The sequence below is a fragment of the Petromyzon marinus genome, unplaced genomic scaffold, assembly GCF_048934315.1.
Source record: "Petromyzon marinus isolate PM22_M1 ecotype Great Lakes invasive population unplaced genomic scaffold, UKy_Petmar_22M1.pri1.0 PM_G_Scaffold_10, whole genome shotgun sequence".
Lineage (NCBI taxonomy): Eukaryota > Metazoa > Chordata > Hyperoartia > Petromyzontiformes > Petromyzontidae > Petromyzon > Petromyzon marinus.
The window spans coordinates 1,584,508-1,609,225 of NW_027422651.1; the positions used below are offsets into that span (position 1 = coordinate 1,584,508).

Consider the following 24,718-nt stretch of genomic DNA (forward strand, 5'->3'; position numbering starts at 1 on the left):
TAATATTAATTTGTTTGTAGTCACGGGTCTCAGGGTTTGCTGCGTGTAATATGAATTTGTTTGTAGTGGCGGGTTTCAGGGTTGGCTGCGTGTAATATTAATTTGTTTGTAGTCACGGGTCTCAGGGTCTGCTGCGTGTAATATTAATTTGTTTGTAGTGGCGGGTCTCAGGGTTGGCTGCGTGTGTAGTGGGTTCCAGGACACGGAGACGGCAGAATAGAAGCAGCACTATTTATTTAAACCTTAACAAGGGTTACACTAGAAGGGGTAGCGGCCCCTCCACCCGTATAACTCAGGAACACACCCCAGGCTCTCTGGCCTAAGCTCTAGGCTCCCAGTTCCTCCTGGTAGGGCTCTAAGGGAGGCTATCAGATCCGGCCCTGGTTAGGCACAGATCTCGGCTCCCCGCCGACCAGACCGGCCCTTAGAAGGACTCTGACTCTGGGGCTCTGGGGCCGCACCACTGGCTTGCTGTGCCGGCCCTGAAAAGGGCAGCGGTCACAGGAGTTCCAGGGTCTCACCTAGCTGGCCTTCTTTCTTCACTGGTTGCTTCAGCCTCGGGCCCCACACTCTGCCCCGAGCTCCCTGGCTCCCCGCACTTTATACCCACTGGAGCCTTAGCGGACGTTGTTGTAGCCACCAAGGTGTGGGTGAACCACACCTTCCCGTGTCATGTGTTTATTCCCCATAGCACCCCTACATCACCCCCTCCCGTGTAACCCGCAGCCGTCCCGGCTGCAACAATACTCGAACAATAAACACAACAAACCCCCACCCGTGCGTGCCTCATAAGAACGAACACCCCAATAAATAACCCAACCCACCTATACAAAATTACACTATATACACATATACATTGTACCCGCTCCCCCCATCAACGCAGCAAGAAAACTTAACAGTGAACAACAAGAGTAACAAGAACCATTTTTACAACAAGCGGCGCATTTTGGCGCGAGTCCGATTTGCGGGTCCATCGTAGGGGGAGGGTCCGGTCGGCCCGGCAGTGGGCACCGGCTGTGCAGGTGCACCGTCTTCCGTCACCCCGGAAGGGCAAACTCCGTCCCCACCGGGTGGCGCAGGCGCGCTGGAAGCCGTCATTCTTGAGGCGCCTGAAGGTGGAACAGTTAGCGAAGCATCAAGGGCAGGTGACGAAGACGCCGTCCGGGAGTCAGCGGAGACATCACATGCTCGGCCTGTGTAATGTGGTGGAGGGACGCGCGGCGCCACAAACGGCTTCAGACGCGAGGGGTGTACGTACCAGCGGCGTTTCCCCCACTGGATACGAACGCACTGCGGCCGCATAACCTTCACAATAACCACAGGGCCCCTCCAAGGCCGCAACAATTTCGCCGAGGTCGCCAACGGCACCTGAGGGCAGTGCAGCCAGGCTTGATCGCCTGGCTTCCACGCATGTGTGCGTGATTGGCGCGATCGCAACCTCTCGTTGGCCTTCTGCCGAGAGGAAGAGTTTTGGGCCGCTGCCTCCCGCGCCTCGGTCAACCTCAGGATATTAAATTTAACGTGGTCGGCCAATTTCGATTTTCTGCTGGTTTCCGAGACGCGGAGCTGATTCGCAATTGGTGGGTCAACGTCGCGACCGTACATCAAAAAGAACGGCGAGAAGCCGGTTGCCGCGTGAGGAGCCATTCTATAGGCGGCCAAAACCCCCGGAATGTGAAGGTCCCAATCGGTCTGGGAGTCACACACCTGGTGACACAACATAGATGTGAGCGTCCTATGCAGCCGCTCCACCATGCCATCGGTTTGTGGGTGATAGGGGGAAGTGCGAATCTTTTTCGTACCAAGAAGCGCACACACCTCGTGCAGAAGGACGCCAGAGAAGTTCTTCCCTTGGTCAGTCAGCAGCCGTTCGGGAGCACCCTTGTCGAGGACATAGCCCTGGACAAAGGCCTCGGCAACGGCTGCTGCTGACTGGTTAGCAAGAGGCCATGCCATAGGCCATCGGGTGAAATATTCCACGCCAACCAGCAGGTACTTGTTACCCCTAGGGGTCGCAGGGAAGGGCCCCAATATATCGAGTGCGACGAGTTCGTTAACCCGAGAGACCGTGATAGATTGTAGCGGTGGGCAGGCGCCTTTCGCTGGTGGTTTTCGTTGGGCGCACTGAGTGCATGCACCCAGGAGGTCATCCACATCCCTTGCCATACCCGGCCAGAAGAAATCCAGCTGGAGCACGGCAAGGGTCTTGTGGGTCCCCAGGTGCAAAAGTCGCTCGTGTGCGGCCCAAACGGCCTTACCCCGCAAAGCGGATGGCACCACAAGCCTGTGACGGCAGGCCCTCCCATCCCAATGCATTAGGAGCCCCTGGAGCAGCCCGTATGAATCAATCCCCGCGACCCCCCGCACGGAACCCCCTGCGCGACGACGCAACGCGAGGAGGGATGCGTCCTCCATCTGGAGGCGCCCCCATTCAGCAACGGACAACCCCAGCAAGGAGTCCGCACCTCCCTCCCCGACAGGACCCTCAGGCAAGGGGTCCTCAGTGGCAGCAGCGAGAACCGGGATATCTAAGGGGGGGCTATCCTCTGGCGGCTTACAACGCCCCGATCCCCTGAGACAAGCGCAATCTGAGGCGGGCGGCAGGCGAGACAGCGCATCCGCATTAGTGTGCCGAGCACCCTTCCGATATGTGGTCGTGAAATCATAATCCTGAAGGATTTCGAGCCATCGGGACAATTGCCCCGAAGGCTGTGTCACCCGCAAGGCATATTGTAATGCCGCATGGTCCGTACGGACAGTGAAATGCCGACCGTACAGGTATGGGCGATACTGTTGCATAAAAAATACAATAGCCAAGAGTTCCCGACGCGTGACGCAGTATCTCTGTTCCGCCGGAGACAAAACCCTACTGCCATAAGCCACGACGCGTTCCACACCACAGATCACCTGTGAGAGCACACCCCCAATGCCCGTATTGCTGGCGTCTGTATCGAGCAGGAAGGGTTCCGAAAAATCGGGGTAGCTCAATGGAGGGGCCCGCACGAGAGCGTCGCGAAGGGAACAAAAAGCGACCTCCTCCTCCTGGCCCCAGTGAAATTTCACTCCCTTCGCCGTCAGAGCGTGTAAGGGCTTAGCAATGGTCGCGAAATCCGCGACGAACCGCCGGTAATAAGACGCAAATCCAATGAAACTCCTGACCTCAGCCACCGAGGTGGGGGTTGGCCAGGAGTTGACACACTGCGTCTTTGCGGGATCGGTGGATATGCCCGAGCGGCTGACGATGTGCCCCAAATAGCGTACGGATTCCCGTAGCAGGTGGCACTTTTGCGGCTTAAATTTCAAATTCGCAGCACGCATTTTGAGGAACACGGCGCGCAAGCGCAAAAGGTGTTCGTCAAATGTCTTGCTGAACACGATGACGTCATCCAGATAGATCAAACAGACGTTCCACTGTAAGCCAGCCAAAACCAGTTCCATAAGGCGCTGAAATGTCGCCGGAGCGGAGTGTAATCCCATAGGTAACCGGTTAAATTGGAATAGGCCGTGTGGTGTGCGAAACGCAGTCTTTGGCTTGGACTCATCATCCAATGGGAGTTGCCAAAATCCGGATAACAAGTCCAACGTAGAAAAAAAACGTGCGCCAGCCAGAGCATCCAGAGATTCGTCCATCCGGGGAAGTGGATACGCGTCGGCCACGGAGATCTTATTAAGGCGGCGAAAATCCACACAGAATCGCAAGGACCCATCGTGCTTTTTGACAAGCACTATGGGTGCTCCCCATGGACTGGTGGAAGGGGCTATAATGTCTGCAGCCAGCATGTCATCCACTGCCAATTTGACATGATCTTTTTCGGCCGGACTTAACCGAAAAGGATTCTGGCGTACCGGGGCATTGTCACCCGTGTCAATGTGGTGACGCAACAATTTCGTGCACCCAATGTCATATTTGTGTTTACTAAAAACATCGGAAAATTCCGTCAGAAGGGTGCGTAGGCCGGCACGCTGGGAGTCGGACAGATCACTCGTGCCCGAACATAGTGTGTCCATCCAACTATCGTCCCCCTCAGAATGCGGTTGAGCCAGAGGATCGGTCCCCACATTACCCATAACCGTGTCTACCACGGGGACCGGTGTCGCGTGCGCGAGCACAGTTCCCTGAGGAACGACGGCCGTCTGTACGCCAACGTTAAGGACGAGGATAAACGGGTCATCGCTCCCCTTAACGAGCGTTTGAGCGGCCACCAGATCCAGCCCGTTTTCCCCAGCCCTCGAGGGCCCTAACAGAATTCCCTGGTCCAGAACACCGGGCACGAAAGGCCGACGCAAGCGAAGGGGCACGAGCATTTGCGCCCCGGGAGGTACACGCACCGTCCGAGTGACGAACGCTTGTATCGACGCGCACGCTGCCCTTGAGGTGACAGGGGAAGGCAGGAATGTTACCCGTCGGCCCGAGGGAAGCTCGATGCAACCCTGATCAATTAGAATTTTAATCGGCATTTTGCCCAAAAAGTCCGTCCCCAACAAGCACGGAACCGCCAGCGAGGACGAGACTAATATCGGCCCGGAGAGTTTGATATCGCCAATGCAAATTTGTGCTCGAATTTGGCCTATGATACCCAGCGAACCCCCGTTCGCTGCGTAACACGGAACGGTGACTGGGAGCAAGGGGCGGCTTTGAACGGGAAGAATATTATAAATCAAGTCTGACACAATGGTCGCCGAAGCTCCCGTATCGACGAGGATACGCACCTCGACCCCGTCAATGCGACCCGCGACCACGGACGAGCCTGCCGACGCAGCAACAATGCGGTGGGCCAATTCCGTCCACTGCCCCGGCCCGAGCACCCTCTCGACCCCGCCGCCACCCAACAAACCAATGGGCGTACCCCGAGGCCCGTACACCGAAACGCGCGAGGTGGGGACAGGTGTGTGCACAGGCCGAGCATGTGGGGTGCCGCGACTTGCCGGGTTGCGATGCGGAGGCCTGTAGGCTGGAGCGCCGTCCGACCGTCCCGGCTGTCGTTGACGAGGCGCCCGGCATTCCGCAGCCACGTGGCCCTTGCGGCCACAGTTGTAGCACGTGATGAGCGCCTTGGGGTGCTCCTGGCGATCCGGTGTGGTCCGAGCCGGCCTCCCTCCGGATCTCCACTCCACCGGGCGACCCGCCGCGAAGACCTCCTCGGAGGGGGGGATGGTCGGCGTCCCAGCGCACACCGCAGCTGCGCCCTTGGGGACGAGAGGTGATCGACGCTGCGCTATCAGGTGCGCGTGGATGTGTCTTGCTGCCCGCAAGGAGCACATGTCCGCGTCGTCCTCTGCGACGATGACGATCTGTAGCTCCTGGGCCAACGCCAGGAGCTTCTCCGTCACCATCGCGTCCACCCCTTCGCCGTCCATCCGCGGGAAAGCCGCTTTTGCGAGGGCCAGGAGAGCCGTGCGATACGCCAGCGGTGGCTCCTTCTGGCCCCTGCACCGCTCGTGGAAGAGTTTGCGGCAGTCCGACGATGGCCCGTAGACTATGGTGAGGACCTGGAGCGCCGACTGTAGCGTAGATCGCGTTGATCTGGGAGCTGTGATGAGCGTAGCAAGGGCGTCATCGTCCAGCATGGCCGGTAGCGCACTCAACGCCTCGTTGTCCGTCCAGCCGGCCATCTCTTGATGAGCGAGAAAGCGGCGTTGAAAGGCCCCCCAGTCGCCGCCGTCTGAAACGAACTCCTTCAACACCGGCAGGCGTTGTTGAAACGATGGCTTCGTCTCTGAGAGGTGCCGCGCGCCATTTCCGGCCTCTCCACCGGTGTCTGAGGGGCTGGGGACACCCATCGGCGGTCGCGCAGGTGATGACGATGCGCCCGCCGATTGGTCCTGACAGCGGGCGTCCGTTGGTGATGACGTCACCACCGCTGATTGGCCCACAGCGTCCACGTGGCGCTGCGACCCTCCAATCGCCGTGGCGGACACTGTCATGGCGGCAAATCCGAAATCTGGTGGCTGTGTTTCGGCGGGAATGGCCGTTGAACGGCGTTCGTCTCTCTGCCGCCTTTGCGCCCGCAGCCCCGCGCGGTTGATTTCCTCCAGCGTGGAAGCCGCGACATACAGCAGCTCAGCCAGTCGAGAGTGAGCCGCCTGCAACCCGTCCTCCATCGGCGGCCACTCCTCCAGCGGCGGCTGCTGTTGGGGCGTCTGGGACATCCCAGGATCGTCGGCCGCGGCCTCTGGCGCAATCCCAGGCGAGCCGTCCTCCTCCTGGGGTTCCTGTGATCGGTTTGTACTCCTTGTGTCCATTTTAAGACCACTTCTGACACCAGTTGTAGTGGGTTCCAGGACACGGAGACGGCAGAATAGAAGCAGCACTATTTATTTAAACCTTAACAAGGGTTACACTAGAAGGGGTAGCGGCCCCTCCACCCGTATAACTCAGGAACACACCCCAGGCTCTCTGGCCTAAGCTCTAGGCTCCCAGTTCCTCCTGGTAGGGCTCTAAGGGAGGCTATCAGATCCGGCCCTGGTTAGGCACAGATCTCGGCTCCCCGCCGACCAGACCGGCCCTTAGAAGGACTCTGACTCTGGGGCTCTGGGGCCGCACCACTGGCTTGCTGTGCCGGCCCTGAAAAGGGCAGCGGTCACAGGAGTTCCAGGGTCTCACCTAGCTGGCCTTCTTTCTTCACTGGTTGCTTCAGCCTCGGGCCCCACACTCTGCCCCGAGCTCCCTGGCTCCCCGCACTTTATACCCACTGGAGCCTTAGCGGACGTTGTTGTAGCCACCAAGGTGTGGGTGAACCACACCTTCCCGTGTCATGTGTTTATTCCCCATAGCACCCCTACACGTGTAATATTAATTTGTTTGTAGTCACGCGGGTCTCAGGGTTGGCTGCGTGTAATATTAATTTGTTTGTAGTCACGCGGGTCTCAGGGTCTGCTGCGTGTAATATTAATTTGTTTGTAGTCACGGGTCTTAGGGTTTGCTGCGTGTAATATTAATTTGTTTGTAGTCACGGGTCTCAGGGTTTGCTGCGTGTAATATTAATTTGTTTGTGATCACGCGGGTCTCAGGGTTGGCTGTGTGTAATATTAATTTGTTTGTAGTCACGGGTCTCAGGGTCTGCTGCGTGTAATATTAATTTGTTTGTGGTCACGCCGGTCTCAGGGTTGGCTGCGTGTAATATTAATTTGTTTGTAGTCACGGGTCTCAGGGTCTGCTGCGTGTAATATTAATTTGTTTGTAGTCACGGGTCTCAGGGTTTGCTGCGTGTAATATTAATTTGTTTGTGGTCACGCGGGTCTCAGGGTTGGCTGCGTGTAATATTAATTTGTTTGTAGTCACGGGTCTCAGGGTCTGTTGCGTGTAATATTAATTTGTTTGTAGTCACGCGGGTCTCAGGGTTTGCTGCGTGTAACATTAATTTGTTTGTAGTCACGGGTCTGAGGGTCTGCTGCGTGTAATATTAATTTGTTTGTAGTGGCGGGTCTCAGGGTTGGCTGCGTGTAATATTAATTTGTTTGTAGTCACGCGGGTCTCAGGGTTGGCTGCGTGTAATATTAATTCGTTTGTAGTCACGGGTCTCAGGGTTGGCTGCGTGTGATATTAATTTATTTGTAGTCACGGGTCTCAGGGTTTGCTGCGTGTAATATTCATTTGTTTGTAGTCACGGGTCTCAGGGTTTGCTGCGTGTAATATTTATTTGTTTGTAGTGGCGGGTCTCAGGGTCTGCTGCGTGTAATATTAATTTGTTTGTAGTCACGGGTCTCAGGGTTTGCTGCGTGTAATATTAATTTGTTTGTAGTCACGTGCCTCAGGGTTTGCTGCGTGTAATATAAATTTGTTTGTAGTCACGTGCCTCAGGGTCTGCTGTGTGTAATATTAATTTGTTTGTAGTCACGGGTCTCAGGGTTTGCTGCGTGTAATATTAATTTGTTTGTAGTGGCGGGTCTCAGGGTTTGCTGCGTGTAATATTAATTTGTTTGCAGTGGCGAGTTTCAGGGTTGGCTGTGTGTAATATTAATTTGTTTGTAGTCACGGGTCTCAGGGTCTGCTGCGTGTAATATTAATTTGTTTGTAGTGGCGGGTTTCAGGGTTGGCTGTGTGTAATATTAATTGGTTTGTAGTGGCGGGTCTCAGGGTTTGCTGTGTGTAATATTAATTTGTTTGTAGTCACGCGGGTCTCAGGGTTTGCTGCGTGTAATATTCATTTGTTTGTAGTCACGCGAGTCTCAGGGTTGGCTGCGTGTAATATTAATTTGTTTGTAGTGGCGGGTCTCAGGGTTGGCTGCGTGTAATATTAATTTGTTTGTAGTCACGCGGGTCTCAGGGTCTGCTGCGTGTAATATTAATTTGTTTGTAGTCACGGGTCTCAGGGTTTGCTGCGTGTAATATTAATTTGTTTGTAGTCACGGGTCTCAGGGTCTGCTGCGTGTAATATTAATTTGTTTGTAGTCACGGGTCTCAGAGTTTGCTGCGTGTAATATTAATTTGTTTGTAGTGGCGGGTCTCAGGGTTTGCTGCGTGTAATATTAATTTGTTTGTAGTCACGGGTCTCAGGGTTTGCTGCGTGTAATATGAATTTGTTTGTAGTGGCGGGTTTCAGGGTTGGCTGCGTGTAATATTAATTTGTTTGTAGTCACGGGTCTCAGGGTCTGCTGCGTGTAATATTAATTTGTTTGCAGTGGCGGGTCTCAGGGTTTGCTGCGTGTAATATTAATTGGTTTGTAGTCACGCGGGTCTCAGGGTTGGCTGCGTGTAATATTAATTTGTTTGTAGTCACGCGGGTCTCAGGGTCTGCTGCGTGTAATATTAATTTGTTTGAGTCACGGGTCTTGGGGATTGCTGCGTGTAATATTAATTTGTTTGTAGTCACGGGTCTCAGGGTTTGCTGCGTGTAATATTAATTTGTTTGTGGTCACGCGGGTCTCAGGGTTGGCTGTGTGTAATATTAATTTGTTTGTAGTCACGGGTCTCAGGGTCTGCTGCGTGTAATATTAATTTGTTTGTGGTCACGCCGGTCTCAGGGTTGGCTGCGTGTAATATTAATTTGTTTGTAGTCACGGGTCTCAGGGTCTGCTGCGTGTAATATTAATTTGTTTGTAGTCACGGGTCTCAGGGTTTGCTGCGTGTAATATTAATTTGTTTGTGGTCACGCGGGTCTCAGGGTTGGCTGCGTGTAATATTAATTTGTTTGTAGTCACGGGTCTCAGGGTCTGTTGCGTGTAATATTAATTTGTTTGTAGTCACGCGGGTCTCAGGGTTTGCTGCGTGTAATATTAATTTGTTTGTAGTCACGGGTCTGAGGGTCTGCTGCGTGTAATATTAATTTGTTTGTAGTGGCGGGTCTCAGGGTTGGCTGCGTGTAATATTAATTTGTTTGTAGTCACGCGGGTCTCAGGGTTGGCTGCGTGTAATATTAATTTGTTTGTAGTCACGGGTCTCAGGGTTGGCTGCGTGTGATATTAATTTATTTGTAGTCACGGGTCTCAGGGTTTGCTGCGTGTAATATTCATTTGTTTGTAGTCACGGGTCTCAGGGTTTGCTGCGTGTAATATTCATTTGTTTGTAGTGGCGGGTCTCAGGGTCTGCTGCGTGTAATATTAATTTGTTTGTAGTCACGGGTCTCAGGGTTTGCTGCGTGTAATATTAATTTGTTTGTAGTCACGTGCCTCAGGATTTGCTGCGTGTAATATAAATTTGTTTGTAGTCACGTGCCTCAGGGTCTGCTGTGTGTAATATTAATTTGTTTGTAGTCACGGGTCTCAGGGTTTGCTGCGTGTAATATTAATTTGTTTGTAGTGGCGGGTCTCAGGGTTTGCTGCGTGTAATATTAATTTGTTTGCAGTGGCGGGTTTCAGGGTTGGCTGTGTGTAATATTAATTTGTTTGTAGTCACGGGTCTCAGGGTCTGCTGCGTGTAATATTAATTTGTTTGTAGTGGCGGGTTTCAGGGTTGGCTGTGTGTAATATTAATTGGTTTGTAGTGGCGGGTCTCAGGGTTTGCTGTGTGTAATATTAATTTGTTTGTAGTCACGCGGGTCTCAGGGTTTGCTGCGTGTAATATTAATTTGTTTGTAGTGGCGGGTCTCAGGGTTGGCTGCGTGTAATATTAATTTGTTTGTAGTCACGCGGGTCTCAGGGTCTGCTGCGTGTAATATTAATTTGTTTGTAGTCGCCGGCTCAGGGTCTGCTGCGTGTAATATTAATTTGTTTGTAGTCACGCGGGTCTCAGGGTCTGCTGCGTGTAATATTAATTTGTTTGTAGTCACGGGTCTCAGGGTTTGCTGCGTGTAATATTAATTTGTTTGTAGTCACGTGCGTCTCAGGGTCTGCTGCGTGTAATATTAATTTGTTTGTAGTCACGGGTCTTAGGGTCTGCTGCGTGTAATATTAATTTGTTTGTAGTGGCGGGTCTCAGGGTTGGCTGCGTGTAATATTAATTTGTTTGTAGTCACGCGGGTCTCAGGGTTGGCTGCGTGTAATATTAATTTGTTTGTAGTCACGGGTCTCAGGGTTGGCTGCGTGTGATATTAATTTATTTGTAGTCACGGGTCTCAGGGTTTGCTGCGTGTAATATTCATTTGTTTGTAGTCACGGGTCTCATGGTTTGCTGCATGTAATATTCATTTGTTTGTAGTGGTGGGTCTCAGGGTCTGCTGCGTGTAATATTAATTTGTTTGTAGTCACGTGCCTCAGGGTTTGCTGCGTGTAATATTAATTTGTTTGTAGGCACGTGCCTCAGGGTCTGCTGTGTGTAATATTAATTTGTTTGTAGTCACGGGTCTCAGGGTTTGCTGCGTGTAATATTAATTTGTTTGTAGTGGCGGTTCTCAGGGTTTGCTGCGTGTAATATTAATTTGTTTGTAGTCACGGGTCTCAGGGTTGGCTGCGTGTAATATTAATTTGTTTGTAGTCACGGGTCTCAGGGTTGGCTGCGTGTAATATTAATTTGTTTGTAGTGGCGGGTCTCAGGGTTTGCTGCGTGTAATATTAATTTGTTTGTAGTCACGGGTCTCAGGGTTTGCTGCGTGTAATATTAATTTGTTTGTAGTCACGGGTCTCAGGGTCTGCTGCGTGTAATATTAATTTGTTTGTAGTGGCGGGTCTCAGGGTTGGCTGCGTGTAATATTAATTTGTTTGTAGTCACGCGGGTCTCAGGGTTGGCTGCGTGTAATATTAATTTGTTTGTAGTCACGGGTCTCAGGGTTGGCTGCGTGTGATATTAATTTATTTGTAGTCACGGGTCTCAGGGTTTGCTGCGTGTAATATTCATTTGTTTGTAGTGGCGGGTCTCAGGGTCTGCTGCGTGTAATATTAATTTGTTTGTAGTCACGTGCCTCAGGGTTTGCTGCGTGTAATATTAATTTGTTTGTAGGCACGTGCCTCAGGGTCTGCTGTGTGTAATATTAATTTGTTTGTAGGCACGTGCCTCAGGGTCTGCTGTGTGTAATATTAATTTGTTTGTAGTCACGGGTCTCAGGGTTTGCTGCGTGTAATATTAATTTTTTGTAGTGGCGGGTCTCAGGGTTTGCTGCGTGTAATATTAATTTGTTTGTAGTCACGGGTCTCAGGGTTTGCTGCGTGTAATATTAATTTGTTTGTAGTGGCGGGTCTCAGGGTCTGCTGCGTGTAATATTAATTTGTTTGTGGTCACGCGGGTCTCAGGGTTGGCTGCGTGTAATATTAATTTGTTTGTAGTCATGGGTCTCAGGGTTGGCTGCGTGTGATATTAATTTATTTGTTGTCACGGGTCTCAGGGTTTGCTGCGTGTAATATTCATTTGTTTGTAGTCACGGGTCTCAGGGTTGGCTGCGTGTAATATTCATTTGTTTGTAGTCACGGGTCTCATGGTTTGTTGCGTGTAATATTCATTTGTTTGTAGTGGCGGGTCTCAGGGTTGGCTGCGTGTAATATTAATTTGTTTGTAGTCACGTGCCTCAGGGTTTGCTGCGTGTAATATTAATTTGATTGTAGGCACGTGCCTCAGGGTCTGCTGTGTGTAATATTAATTTGTTTGTAGTCACGGGTCTTAGGGTTTGCTGCGTGTAATATTAATTTGTTTGTAGTGGCGGGTCTCAGGGTTTGCTGCGTGTAATATTAATTTGTTTGTAGTCACGGGTCTCAGGGTTGGCTGTGTGTAATATTAATTTGTTTGTAGTGGCGGGTCTCAGGGTTTGCTGCGTGTAATATTAATTTGTTTGTAGTCACGGGTCTCAGGGTTTGCTGCGTGTAATATTAATTTGTTTGTAGTCACGGGTCTCAGGGTCTGCTGCGTGTAATATTAATTTGTTTGTAGTGGCGGGTCTCAGGGTTGGCTGCGTGTAATATTAATTTGTTTGTAGTCACGCGGGTCTCAGGGTTGGCTGCGTGTAATATTAATTTGTTTGTAGTCACGCGGGTCTCAGGGTCTGCTGCGTGTAATATTAATTTGTTTGCAGTCATGGGTCTCAGGGTCTGCTGCGTGTAATATTAATTTGTTTGTAGTGGCGGGTCTCAGGGTTTGCTACGTGTAATATTAATTTGTTTGTAGTCACGGGTCTCAGGGTTTGCTGCGTGTAATATTAATTTGTTTGTAGTCACGGGTCTCAGGGTCTGCTGCGTGTAATATTAATTTGTTTGTAGTGGCGGGTCTCAGGGTTGGCTGCGTGTAATATTAATTTGTTTGTAGTCACGCGGGTCTCAGGGTTGGCTGCGTGTAATATTAATTTGTTTGTAGTCACGCGGGTCTCAGGGTCTGCTGCCTGTAATATTAATTTGTTTGCAGTCATGGGTCTCAGGGTCTGCTGCGTGTAATATTAATTTGTTTGTAGTGGCGGGTCTCAGGGTTTGCTACGTGTAATATTAATTTGTTTGTAGTCACGGGTCTCAGGGTTTGCTGCGTGTAATATTAATTTGTTTGTAGTCACGGTCTCAGGGTCTGTTGCATGTAATATTAATTTGTTTGTAGTCGCCGGCTCAGGGTTTGCTGTGTGTAATATTTATTTGTTTGTAGTCACGGGTCTCAGGGTCTGCTGCGTGTAATATTAATTTGTTTGTAGTGGCGGGTCTCAGGGTTGGCTGCGTGTAATATTATTTTGTTTGTAGTCACGGGTCTCAGAGTTTGCTGCGTGTAATATTAATTTGTTTGTAGTCACACGGGTCTCAGGGTTGGCTGCGTGTAATATTAATTTGTTTGTAGTCACACGGGTCTCAGGGTTGGCTGCGTGTAATATTAATTTGTTTATAGTCACGGGTCTCAGGGTTTGCTGCGTGTAATATTAATTTGTTTGTAGTGGCGGGTTTCAGGGTCTGCTGCATGTAATATTAATTTGTTTGTAGTCGCGCGGGTCTCAGGGTCTGCTGCGTGTAATATTAATTTGTTTGTAGTCACGGGTCTCAGGGTCTGCTGCGTGTAATATTAATTTGTTTGTAGTCACGGGTCTCAGGGTCTGCTGCGTGTAATATTAATTTGTTTGTAGTCACGGGTCTCAGGGTTTTTCTGCGTGTAATATTAATTTGTTTGTAGTCACGGGTCTCAGGGTCTGCTGCGTGTAATATTAATTTGTTTGTAGTCACGTGGGTCTCAGGGTCTGCTGCGTGTAATATTAATTTGTTTGTAGTCACGGGTCTCAGGGTTGGCTGCGTGTAATATTAATTTGTTTTTAGTGGCGGGTCTCAGGGTTTGCTGCGTGTAATATTAATTTGTTTGTAGTCACGGGTATCAGGGTTTGCTGCGTGTAATATTAATTTGTTTGTAGTCGCCGGCTCAGGGTTTGCTGTGTGTAATATTAATTTTTTTGTAGTCACCGGTCTCAGGGTCTGCTGCGTGTAATATTAATTTGTTTGTAGTCACGGGTCTCAGAGTTTGCTGCGTGTAATATTAATTTGTTTGTAGTCACGGGTCTCAGGGTTGGCTGCGTGTAATATTAATTTGTTTGTAGTGGCGGGTCTCAGGATTTGCTGCGTGTAATATTAATTTGTTTGTAGTCACGCGGGTCTCAGGGTCTGCTGCGTGTAATATTAATTTGTTTGCAGTCATGGGTCTCAGGGTCTGCTGCGTGTAATATTAATTTGTTTGTAGTGGCGGGTCTCAGGGTTTGCTGCGTGTAATATTAATTTGTTTGTAGTCACGGGTCTCAGGGTTTGCTGCGTGTAATATTAATTTGTTTGTAGTCACGGTCTCAGGGTCGGCTGCGTGTAATATTAATTTGTTTGTAGTCGCCGGCTCAGGGTTTGCTGTGTGTAATATTAATTTGTTTGTAGTCACGGGTCTCAGGGTCTGCTGCGTGTAATATTAATTTGTTTGTAGTGGCGGGTCTCAGGGTTGGCTGCGTGTAATATTAATTTGTTTGTAGTCACAGGTCTCAGAGTTTGCTGCGTGTAATATTAATTTGTTTGTAGTCACACGGGTCTCAGGGTTGGCTGCGTGTAATATTAATTTGTTTGTAGTCACACGGGTCTCAGGGTTGGCTGCGTGTAATATTAATTTGTTTGTAGTCACGGGTCTCAGGGTTTGCTGCGTGTAATATTAATTTGTTTGTATTGGCGGGTCTCAGGGTCTGCTGCGTGTAATATTAATTTGTTTGTAGTCACGCGGGTCTCAGGGTCTGCTGCGTGTAATATTAATTTGTTTGTAGTCACGCGGGTCTCAGGGTCTGCTGCGTGTAATATTAATTTGTTTGCAGTCACGGGTCCCAGGGTCTGCTGCGTGTAATATTAATTTGTTTGTAGTCACGGGTCTGAGGGTCTGCTGCGTGTAATATTTTTTTGTTTGTAGTGGCGGGTCTCAGGGTTTGCTGCGTGTAATATTAATTTGTTTGTAGTCACGCGGGTCTCAGGGTCTGCTGCGTCTACTATTAATTTGTTTGTAGTCACGGGTCTCAGGGTCTGCTGTGTGTAATATTAATTTGTTTGTAGTCACGCGGGTCTCAGGGTCTGCTGCGTGTAGTATTAATTTGTTTGTAGTCACGCGGGTCTCAGGGTTTGCTGCGTGTAATATTAATTTGTTTGTAGTGGCGGGTCTCAGGGTCTGCTGCGTGTAATATTAATTTGTTTGTATTCACGCGGGTCTCAGGGTTTGCTGCGTGTAATATTAATTTGTTTGTAGTGGCGGGTCTCAGGGTCTGCTGCATGTAATATTAATTTGTTTGTAGTCACGCGGGTCTCAGGGTCTGCTGCGTGTAATATTAATTTGTTTGTAGTCACGGGTCTCAGGGTTTGCTGCGTGTAATATTGATTTGTTTGTAGTCACGGGTCTCAGGGTCTGCTGCGTGTAATATTAATTTGTTTGTAGTCACGGGTCTCAGGGTCTGCTGCGTGTAATATTAATTTGTTTGTAGTCACGGGTCTTAGGGTTTGCTGCGTGTAATATTAATTTGTTTGTAGTCACGGGTCTCAGGGTCTGCTGCGTGTAATATTAATTTGTTTGTAGTCACGTGGGTCTCAGGGTCTGCTGCGTGTAATATTAATTTGTTTGTAGTCACGGGTCTCAGGGTCTGCTGCGTGTAATATTAATTTGTGTGTAGTCACCCGGGTCTCAGGGTCTGCTGCGTGTAATATTAATTTGTTTGTAGTCACGCGGGCCTCAGGGTTTGCTGCGTGCAATATTAATTTGCGGGAAATGTTTCAACGTTTGGATGTTCGGCCAATGCCGGTTCCACTGTACAGTTTATTAGCGGTTGGAGGAAACTGGAGATCCTGGAGGAAGCCTGTGCAGAACACGGGGTGAACATATAAACGCCATGCAGAAAAGTGACCACTAACCGCCACGCTCACTACTTCAGAACCGCTTGTTGTGTTTAGTTCGTTGTCCTTCCCCCGCACCTCCCGATTTTAGCACGGTTGGCTACGTACGGCGTGAAAGAAGTTCGACATGCACACCCATTAGATCCTCCCTCCTTTAACATCTTTGTGCTGTGTATCGACCACCGGTGCTCCTTAGATGGTGAGCCAGTGGACGGCTTCACAAGTCGCCTGGAGAATATCTGAATCCCACAGCGAATGATCGACGTGGCAAGCAGTGGTTCATATACTTTATACGAGAATTTGGCTTTTGTAAATTTCCACGTAAGCCACTTCATTGATCCTTCATTTGTGGCCAGATCGGTACTGAAAGAGAGGTATATAGCTCAGTGGACCTTGCCTGGTAAACCGAAAATATAACATTTTTGAAATAGTTCCTCTACGTGGTCCACGGTTGGAGTTTGCTGACCGAAGACGCGCTGTGCGCTAGGGCCTGTAGGTGTCGTCGCTAGCTGCACCTGCCTCGACGTGGACACGCGTGAACTCTGCTGAAAGAAGGTGACCGGCCGCGTCTCTTGATTCCCGTGTTGTGTGACCCTTCCACCCTTCCACCCTGCCACCCCCCCCCCTCTTCCTCACAGAGCGGCCAGCAGTGGCACCCTATCCAGGAGTTGCTGGTGCTGGAACAAGATGGCCTGGAGCTCGCCGACGTGAACCGCATTCTGGAGCTGCTCACGGAGAAGAAGATGCGGCTGGAAGCGGTGAGTTGTTGGCCCCCTGGAGGAATGCTGGTGGCGTTTGCACAGGTTTGGCCACCGGCGGCAACGGGAACGCGGCACGGTGGCATTTGCGATGGTGTGGTGTCGGGGAGGAATGTGGTGCCGGAGAGGTCGGTTGTTGTCAGGCGGTGCGACATCGCTGCGATAATTCCGCAGCGATAGGGCGCCGGTATAATTCCGTTCCGCACAGGCGTTCGCATGTGCGGACACAGCTTCTGCCACGAGCTTCCGCTCACGGGGCAATCGCTTGCCTTGCATCCGCACGCTGACGTAAGTTGCTCGCGACAAGTAGCGACGGTGCCCCATGCGCGCACGTGCAAACGCAGCGTGCGATTGCACGGCACCCATATGGACGAAGGGTGATGGAATGTGTGGAATTCTCTCCCACCCTAGGGAGATAATTCTCTCCCACCCTAGGGAGATAATTCTCTCCCACCCGATGTGTACGAAGGGTGATGGAATGTGTGGAATTCTCTCCCACCCTAGGGAGAGAATTCTCTCCCACCCAGTGTGGACGAAGGGTGATGGAATGTGTGGAATTCTCTCCCACCCTAGGGAGAGAATTCTCTCCCACCCGATGTGGACGAAGGGTGATGGAATGTGTGGAATTCTCTCCCACCCTAGGGAGAGAATTCTCTCCCACCCGGTGCGGACGAAGGGTGATGGAATGTGTGGAATTCTCTCCCACCCTAGGTAAGAACTGACCAATTCTCGGCAGTCATTTAAATACGTTGTGTTTTGTCTTAACGGTGCATTACGCGTGAATTTGTTAAGTGCTTTGCACAATCTTGATCCCGAAATTGCCTTTGAAATCGAATGTTGTTGTAGTTACGGAGCTGGGCCTATGCATGATTACATAAAGGCGGCAAGTTGGTACAATCCAATTAGGATTTATAAAGCGCCTGTGTGTGACCACATCTAAAGATGCTCTACAAGAGTGGTGGGCATGGATGGCTGGAAAATTCCGCAAATCACCATGATAGAAGGACCCTGTGTTGCAATCTTAATTGTTTAGTCCTACAATGGATAAATATATTTTTTTATCACATTGCGATAGAGTTGAGCAGCATCCAAAGGCACTGCCATCGTGCCTGCGAGTGTAATTCAGAGGTCTAATCTACGCCTAGAGACGCACCATTGTATTTATACACGTAGCGCGGTGTATTGGTTTACGCGCACTGCGCTATGAACCCAGCAACCTGTGTTTCGTTCCCAGTCGTGGCTAACATCGGCGGTGAGCTAATTCTGAACCGTGTCCGGGCTCCATCCCTTCAGCAACCCACACTGACGCAGCATGATGAAATATGGCCAAACAATCCCCGTGACCGGCACAGCGTGGGGAAGCCTTTATTCGTCAGTGTATTAACAAAGGACCCTGCATTATTTTACAACGTCTACGTCTTAAGTGAAGATGCAAAGTATTTTATTTGACCTTGTCATGCGCTTTGCTTTTTTTTTACTTTTCCAGGAGTCTACAGTGGCACAACACCAGCTGCTGATTGAATTCCTGCAGCAGGTTCAGCGCGGCAAGCAGGCGGTGCGTTGTCTCATCTCACCACTCGCCGTTCCACAACATCACAAGCTCCGCCACACTGCGTGGCGTGTTTGGCGTTTCGCACAAACACAGAGTTAATGGAATGTGTATTTCCTCTGAAGCGTTTTTATTGCGATCCTGGTATAAAAGCTGATGAACTGATCGTGGTGGGTTCAATAATTAATTTTTGTACTGACAGCCTTGCAGCCCAAGCCTCTACTGTACACTCCTATCGTGTTCTTTGTTGTAACGTTTTCACCCGCACCCTACTGGACATCTCTGAAAAAGAGCTTAATACCTCATCGGATTCCTCCAGTGTAAACACATATTCTGATTCTGATATGCATATTTAGCAAGCTTAACGCCACTTAGCTTCTAAGATCTCGATAACATTCGATGCATTCAAAATGCTTTGGTCAAAGGCGGTGTTAATAATGGAGGTACGTTTTTTTATCTCCATATATATTTGTGCTGTACTACCAACAGTACTTTTTTAAAAATGTCTTTGCATTTATAGTTTCGAGACTGTCCCCCCCCGCACCTTGTGGCCATGAGAGGTGTTCTCATTGACTACCACTCACGTTTGTAGTGGGTTCAATTGAGGCGCACACTCAACTTGGAGGCAACACTATCTATTAACGCATAACAACCAACGTGAACATTAAGTACAGGGTGGTGACCACCGTTCCTAATCTCGCTAACACTCGGGGCGAGTACTACACAGCGTGACCAGGGCAGGTGACGGGCTGCCTGGTCACGAACGACGATCGGAGACTCGAGGACCGCTGACGGCGTCTTCGTCCCGGGGTTGAACGGCCCAGCTCTCTGTTCACACCCCCCCCCCCCCCCCCCCGATTGTAACTGCCGTGGCTCCGCCCCAGGCCACGCCCCCAAGCTTCCCCCCTGGGGCCCCTAGCCCCACCCCCTTTGTCCGGTCACGTGTCCTTGTTGGTTTCACGCAGAGTGTCCACGGGCTGACACGACCTCCGTGACACCCGCCTACAGCACCCATACCGAGCCAACACGGTAGTGACGTCATGTGTCCCTACGCTCGTACGGTCCCTACACAGTAGTGACATCATATGTCCCTACGCTCGTACGGTCCCAACACAGTAGTGACATCATGTGTCCCTACGCTCGTACAGTCCCTACACAGTAGTGACATCATATGTCCCTACGCTCGTACGGTCCCTACACAGTAGTGACATCACATGTCCCTACGCTCGTACAGTCCCTACACAGTAGTGACATCACATGTCCCTACGCTCGTACAGTCCCTACACGGTAGTGACATCACATGTCCCTACGCTCGTACGGTCCCTACACGGTAGTGACATCACATGTCCCTACGCTCGTACAGTCCCTACACGGTAGTGACATCACAAGTCCCTACGCTCGTACAGTCCCAACACGGTAGTGACATCACATGTCGCTACGCTCGTACAGTCCCTACACAGTAGTGACATCACATGTCCCTACGCTCGTACGGTCCCGACAGTAGTGACGTCGTATGTCACGACACATTTATATTGTCCTCTGGTAATCTTTCAGTCATTTGTTTGACAGGCCTGACTGAATAATATTCGCCTGCAAAGCCAGGCGGGCTGGTGGATGACGTGATATTGGTTTGTGTAGGCACAGAATAGAGTCCTGATTGCATTTGCATTTACCCTGTTGTACGTATTCACTCACCGTATTGTTGATTGTTAAATAAACGCGTGATTGGCATCTGTTACAATATAACGACAACTGCAAAGCATTTATCATTGCGTCTTCTGCACAAATGCGATTGTGGTTACCGGTGCCGCACAAGCAAACCGTTTTCGTGTGATGCAGCCCAAGGCCGATTGTGGTTTTTTTTCTCTCTCCCTCCCTCCCCGCAGCAACTGGATCAGCTGTCGAAGGAGCTGAGCGTCCTGCAGGGCGATATGCGGCACGTCGAGGTGCGGGACTGTACCTCGGACGTGGGCGCGGGGTCACGTGTTGCAAATAGGCCCTGAGCGCAAGCCGTCCCACGCTCCGATTTAAAGCTTTCGTGACTGCAAGGATTCATCTTCTTTGGTTCTTTCGGTAAAGTCACCGCCACCACGTAGAATGGGAACAAAATAATAATAAATTAATAGAATAAAATAACGCAATCAAATTCTCACGACGTTTTCGGCCACAGCACAAGCTGCCTTCATCAGGTGAAGGGACGAGACTGTCTGGAGGACAGCGCTGGAGTAGAAACACAACCAAGCTCAGACCGCGACCTTTAAGCTGTGTGAGAGTAATTAAGGTGCCTTGTGAAAGGAATTAGCATAACAATTGTCCTCCAGACAGTCTCGTCCTTTCACCTGATGAAGGCCGCTTGCGTTGTGGCCGAAACGTCGTGAGAATTTTATTGTCTTATTTTATTTTATCAATTTATTATTATTTTGTTCTCATTCTACGTGGTGGTGGTGACTTTACCGAAAGAACCAAAGAAGAAGTTTTCCACACTCGTGTGTAAATGAGCACGAGAGCCCCAGCCTCGCGATAACTAAAGCAAACTTTTTTTTATTTTACTAGGTAAGGCCTACTGAGCTGCATAGCTCTTTTTCGAAAAGCCACCTTGGCCACAAATGATAGCTCAACGAAGTGGGCTATCGTGTGAACACTTATAGCGGCGAAACGCGCGCTTCTAAAACGTGGAAGGAAAAACCGGAGGACCCGGAGGAAAGTCCGCACGGCCGCTGTTGTCCCGGGGAGGGAGACACGCAAACTCCAAATATACGAACGTCATAGGTCGGGATTGAACCCACAGCCTCCTTGTATACTAGGCGAGGTAGTCAACATCTCGCCACGGGTTGCATCTGCAACAACCGCCGATGGTGAACGGGCCTGCCCATGGCTGTGTAGGCGACATTGCAGCTAGGCTGCATCTTGAGTACTTCAAAATGAAACGTGAAAAATTGCAACCACTGCGGTTTTTTTGCAGTGGTTCACCACCAGCACGTGTAATGAAAGCTCAACACGTTTGTCAATGACGGTGGCCCTAGACGTGTGTGTGTGTGTATAAATAATAGGATACGTGTTGGCCACCCACCTCCTCATGTGTCGTGCCGGCCTTCGTAGGCGTTCGCTAACAACAGCGTTTCAGGCTATATGGGGGGATCCTTATTTAATAGGATAGTAGGGAGCGGCAGTGTAGCGGTTAGCGGGCTGTACTACGAACCCGGCGACCCGGATTCGATTCTCGCTCATGGCCGACACCAGTGACGATTATCTGAACCAGTCCTGGGCCTCCCCCTAGGTCGACTCAGCCTCCAAATGAGTACCTGGTGCGGTGCGTGAACATCGCCTCTGGGGAGACAAAGGCGGCTGGGTGTGGTGTTGGCCACGCACCCCCCTCGTGTGTCGTACCGACCTTCGTAGATGCTCGCTAACAGCACTTGTCTCAACAGTCTGTTATAGCCTGTACGGGGGATCTTTGTCTTTATATAATAGGATACATTTTTGGGCAGGGGGCTTCTCTGCATTGGTCTCGACGATTAAGAAGGGTGGGCCATTGTCAGAAGCATTGCTTATCATATATCATTCCTTTCAAGGCAGGGTTTTTGACAGATATTTAAGAGTTTTTGTTACATGCGCGTTATTCGTGCGTCGTGTTAAGTTAATTTGTTTTCATTGAACACATGGGTTTTTGAGGATGCGTGAGAATCTATTCAGCTGTGGTAAATGTGCGATGACCATTTTATTAGTTTAGAATAGTACGTTTTGCTTTTTATTGCCTTTCTTTTCTCGTGCTGCTTTATTGATATTAATGTGCATGTCCGGTGTCCTGACTTGCGTCATAGCATCGTTAATGGATCATCTTCAGGGTGGTTCGAGTGCCTTCCCTGTTACAGGCGGACTAGAGCGCTTGCGTAAATTATTTTAACTTCGGTTGGAAGGCGTCGCGAACCGAGACGTTGCTTGTAAAGTGTTCCGATGGTGTCGGCGTGGCTTCTACGTCAAATCGTATGTCGGCAAGTTTTTTTTCTTCCCCATGATGCTTAGCCCCTCGATTCAATCCCCCCGCCACCATAATGTGCACATCTAGGAGCTGATGCAGAAACAGCACGAAGCCGTGGTGCCCCAAGTGCCCCAGTTGCCAGAGACCCCATCGACCAGGTGAACAACAACCGTTGGCTTTGGTGAACCGTGGCCCTGGCATGTCTTAGAATTGGGAGCGCGCGATTGCTTTGGAAAGCCCCAAAAAGACGGTTTAAAATGGGGATCGATGTCTTTCGAAGTGTGGTTCTCGACAACGATAAGAAAACACGTCTTCCGGAAGATCCCTATGGAGTAGTACCGTCTTCCAGAAGGTGACTTATGAACGCACCCCTTTAAATTGCGCAAATACGTCCTGGGGGAAAGGTTATCCTGAACAACCGGTTTAACAAATAAATTAAAATCTTTTTGAAAGACGGCGCATTCTCCGGATGATAAGACGCGCCTGCTCCCGTTCCTTTCCTTTAAATTACATGGGAAAAAGTCCACCTCATAATCCGGATAATATGGCAATGGTCGCAAGAACCTGGGTGTACGAAACCCCGCGCTGGGAAACCACGCCGTTTTCTCGTGCGGTTAGTTGACGCGGGCGGACTTCTTCTGACGTTGCTGCAACGTTGCGCTTGCGTGCTTTTTTTTTTCCAGCGGTTGTCTGGTGGACTCGGATCACCCCTTCCCTGCATTCACGGACAGCGCTCGGGTGAGCCGGCATGCCAGCGTCTCCCACGTGCGAGATTTACCCGGCACCTGAGCTTCGTTGTAACGTCGTGATATGTAACGTACGGCTCTATCGGCTCGTTTTGTCATGTTTACGAGCGGTAAAGCCCCCCCCCCCCCCCCAATACGTCGTGGACGTTTTTTGACCACGGCGCATGTCGAAGGCAAGGATTACATGTGTGAGAATAGGCGCACTGTTGTAGCGTAGTGGTTAGTGCCCTGCGCTGCAAACCCGGCCTACCCGAGTTGGATTCCCGCTCACGGCCAACACTCGGTCCCCTCCCCTAGGTCGACTCAGTCTCAGACTAGTACTTGTTTCAGTGCGTAACCATCGCCACTGGGGAGACAAAGGCGGCCGTGCATGGTACTGGCCACACCCCCCCCCCCCCCCCCCCCCCCCGTGTGGGGTGGCCCTGCGCTGTGGCCTAGAACACCGGTTGTGCATGGCCGGTCTTCCCGCCCAGGAACTATTCTACTTGGCTTCTCTAAGATCTGACAAGGCCGGGAGTGTCGCCGGCCATTTTGTTCATCGGCTATTGGAACGTTAAATACCCAACGAGGACGACTTCCCCCCTCGCCGCCACCCCCGCCGTCGATGGCGAGCACGTCTCTCTCCTCTCTCTCTCTCCGTGCTGGCTTGCAGGTGAAGCGGTTGCCGTGCCACGGGACTGACTCAATGGCGGCAAGGAGGCGGAAACTGTCGGCGCATTTCGACGGCCTGGAGCGGTGCTACTCCGCCCGCCGCCTGTCGTCGCCCCCGGGTCGGTACATCCCCCCTGCGTGGCGGCCGGCCCCAACGCCGTTCCGCCCGTTGTTGCACCTGGGGAAAGGTGTTACGCCTTTCCGAGGTCCATTATGTATGTTGAACTTCTTGCGCGTTAATCGGAGGTGCTGGGGGGGAAGGACAACGAACAAGAAACGGTGCTGTGGAACAGCGAGTCCTCCTTTGACGCGGTGGATGCGTTCCTTTTAAAAAACGTAAATCGCCGTAATAGAACGCGATGATGAAGTTTGGTGGGATGCAATGTACGCATACACAGACGGCGGGACAAATCACTCGGGGTACGCCGCCACGCTATTGTGTTATTTCGCGTACTGCATTGTACCACCCAGCCACGCGGCTCAGGAAAGTCGCCCATTGTAGATCTCTCAGAAACCGCGTTATAGTGGTGCGCATTCCGCGTTTTAACGGGCGCGTTCCCCTTTTTAACGGTGCAACGTTACGCAAAAAAGTCTTCCCTGATGGAATAACTTGCATTTAAAGCAAAAACGCGTTAGTGTGAACACAGCGCATTAACGCGATGACTTTGCCGCGGTGGGTCTTAACCGCGCCTGGCGATATCATCCAGTCACCAGCAGAGGGCTCTGCTCTTGCTCCAGTCTGAAATGACTGCATTGACGCGGCCAGTGCCTGCTTATCAACGCAAGTTCGTAAGCCCTTCGGGGAACTGCAGTACCATGGTGTGAAATGACGCCGGGGAGGCTGAACGTTATTCCGCGAAAGTTTGCCGTTTGTGGAGAATACTAAAAGTAAAGACGAGGATTCGTTTGACCGAGTGAAATAAAACAAATTTAGCCCCACAATCTCATGAGCCTTTTGGACCAGTTTCTGCCAGCAGCAGCAGCATTAGTTGAAGCAGGCGGACTCTGGATTTTGCCTTGACTTGCGCAGTCTTTTCAGCGCAGTTCTGTAATTGCAGTTGTATATTTCACAGACTTTGTGTGCATGTATATTAAATTTATTTGTCACCGTACATAGCCAAACGTTCTAATCGGAGGTGGGTAATCACTGGGGTTAGGTGCAATGCAAAAATACGTCATGGGGCTCTTACGGCGTGGCAGGGAAGACCCAGGCATTCGCGTCTGCCGTGCTGGTGGCAGTGATCCACAGGCCTAAGACCCAACACGTCAATAAACTGGCAACGGACGGCACTATCGGAGTTGCGATAGAGTTAACACTTGTCTGGATTTGAGCAGGAGCTTGAGAAAGAGACGATTGTAGGGAATTCCAAAG

The 24,718-nt window shown here is 50.6% G+C and overlaps 1 protein-coding gene across 1 annotated transcript in view; it reads left to right on the top strand.

The window, feature by feature from the left end:
- Window positions 1–24,718, top strand: part of LOC142908589 (E3 ubiquitin-protein ligase COP1-like) — a 55,184-nt gene that overhangs the window by 12,743 nt on the left and 17,723 nt on the right. Inside the window, exons 5-10 of the mRNA XM_076059357.1 lie at window positions 16,302–16,421; window positions 17,908–17,976; window positions 19,857–19,916; window positions 22,037–22,107; window positions 22,633–22,687; window positions 23,348–23,465. Of these exons, the coding sequence (XP_075915472.1) occupies window positions 16,302–16,421; window positions 17,908–17,976; window positions 19,857–19,916; window positions 22,037–22,107; window positions 22,633–22,687; window positions 23,348–23,465 (493 nt within the window). The remainder of the gene's footprint in view (window positions 1–16,301; window positions 16,422–17,907; window positions 17,977–19,856; window positions 19,917–22,036; window positions 22,108–22,632; window positions 22,688–23,347; window positions 23,466–24,718) is intronic.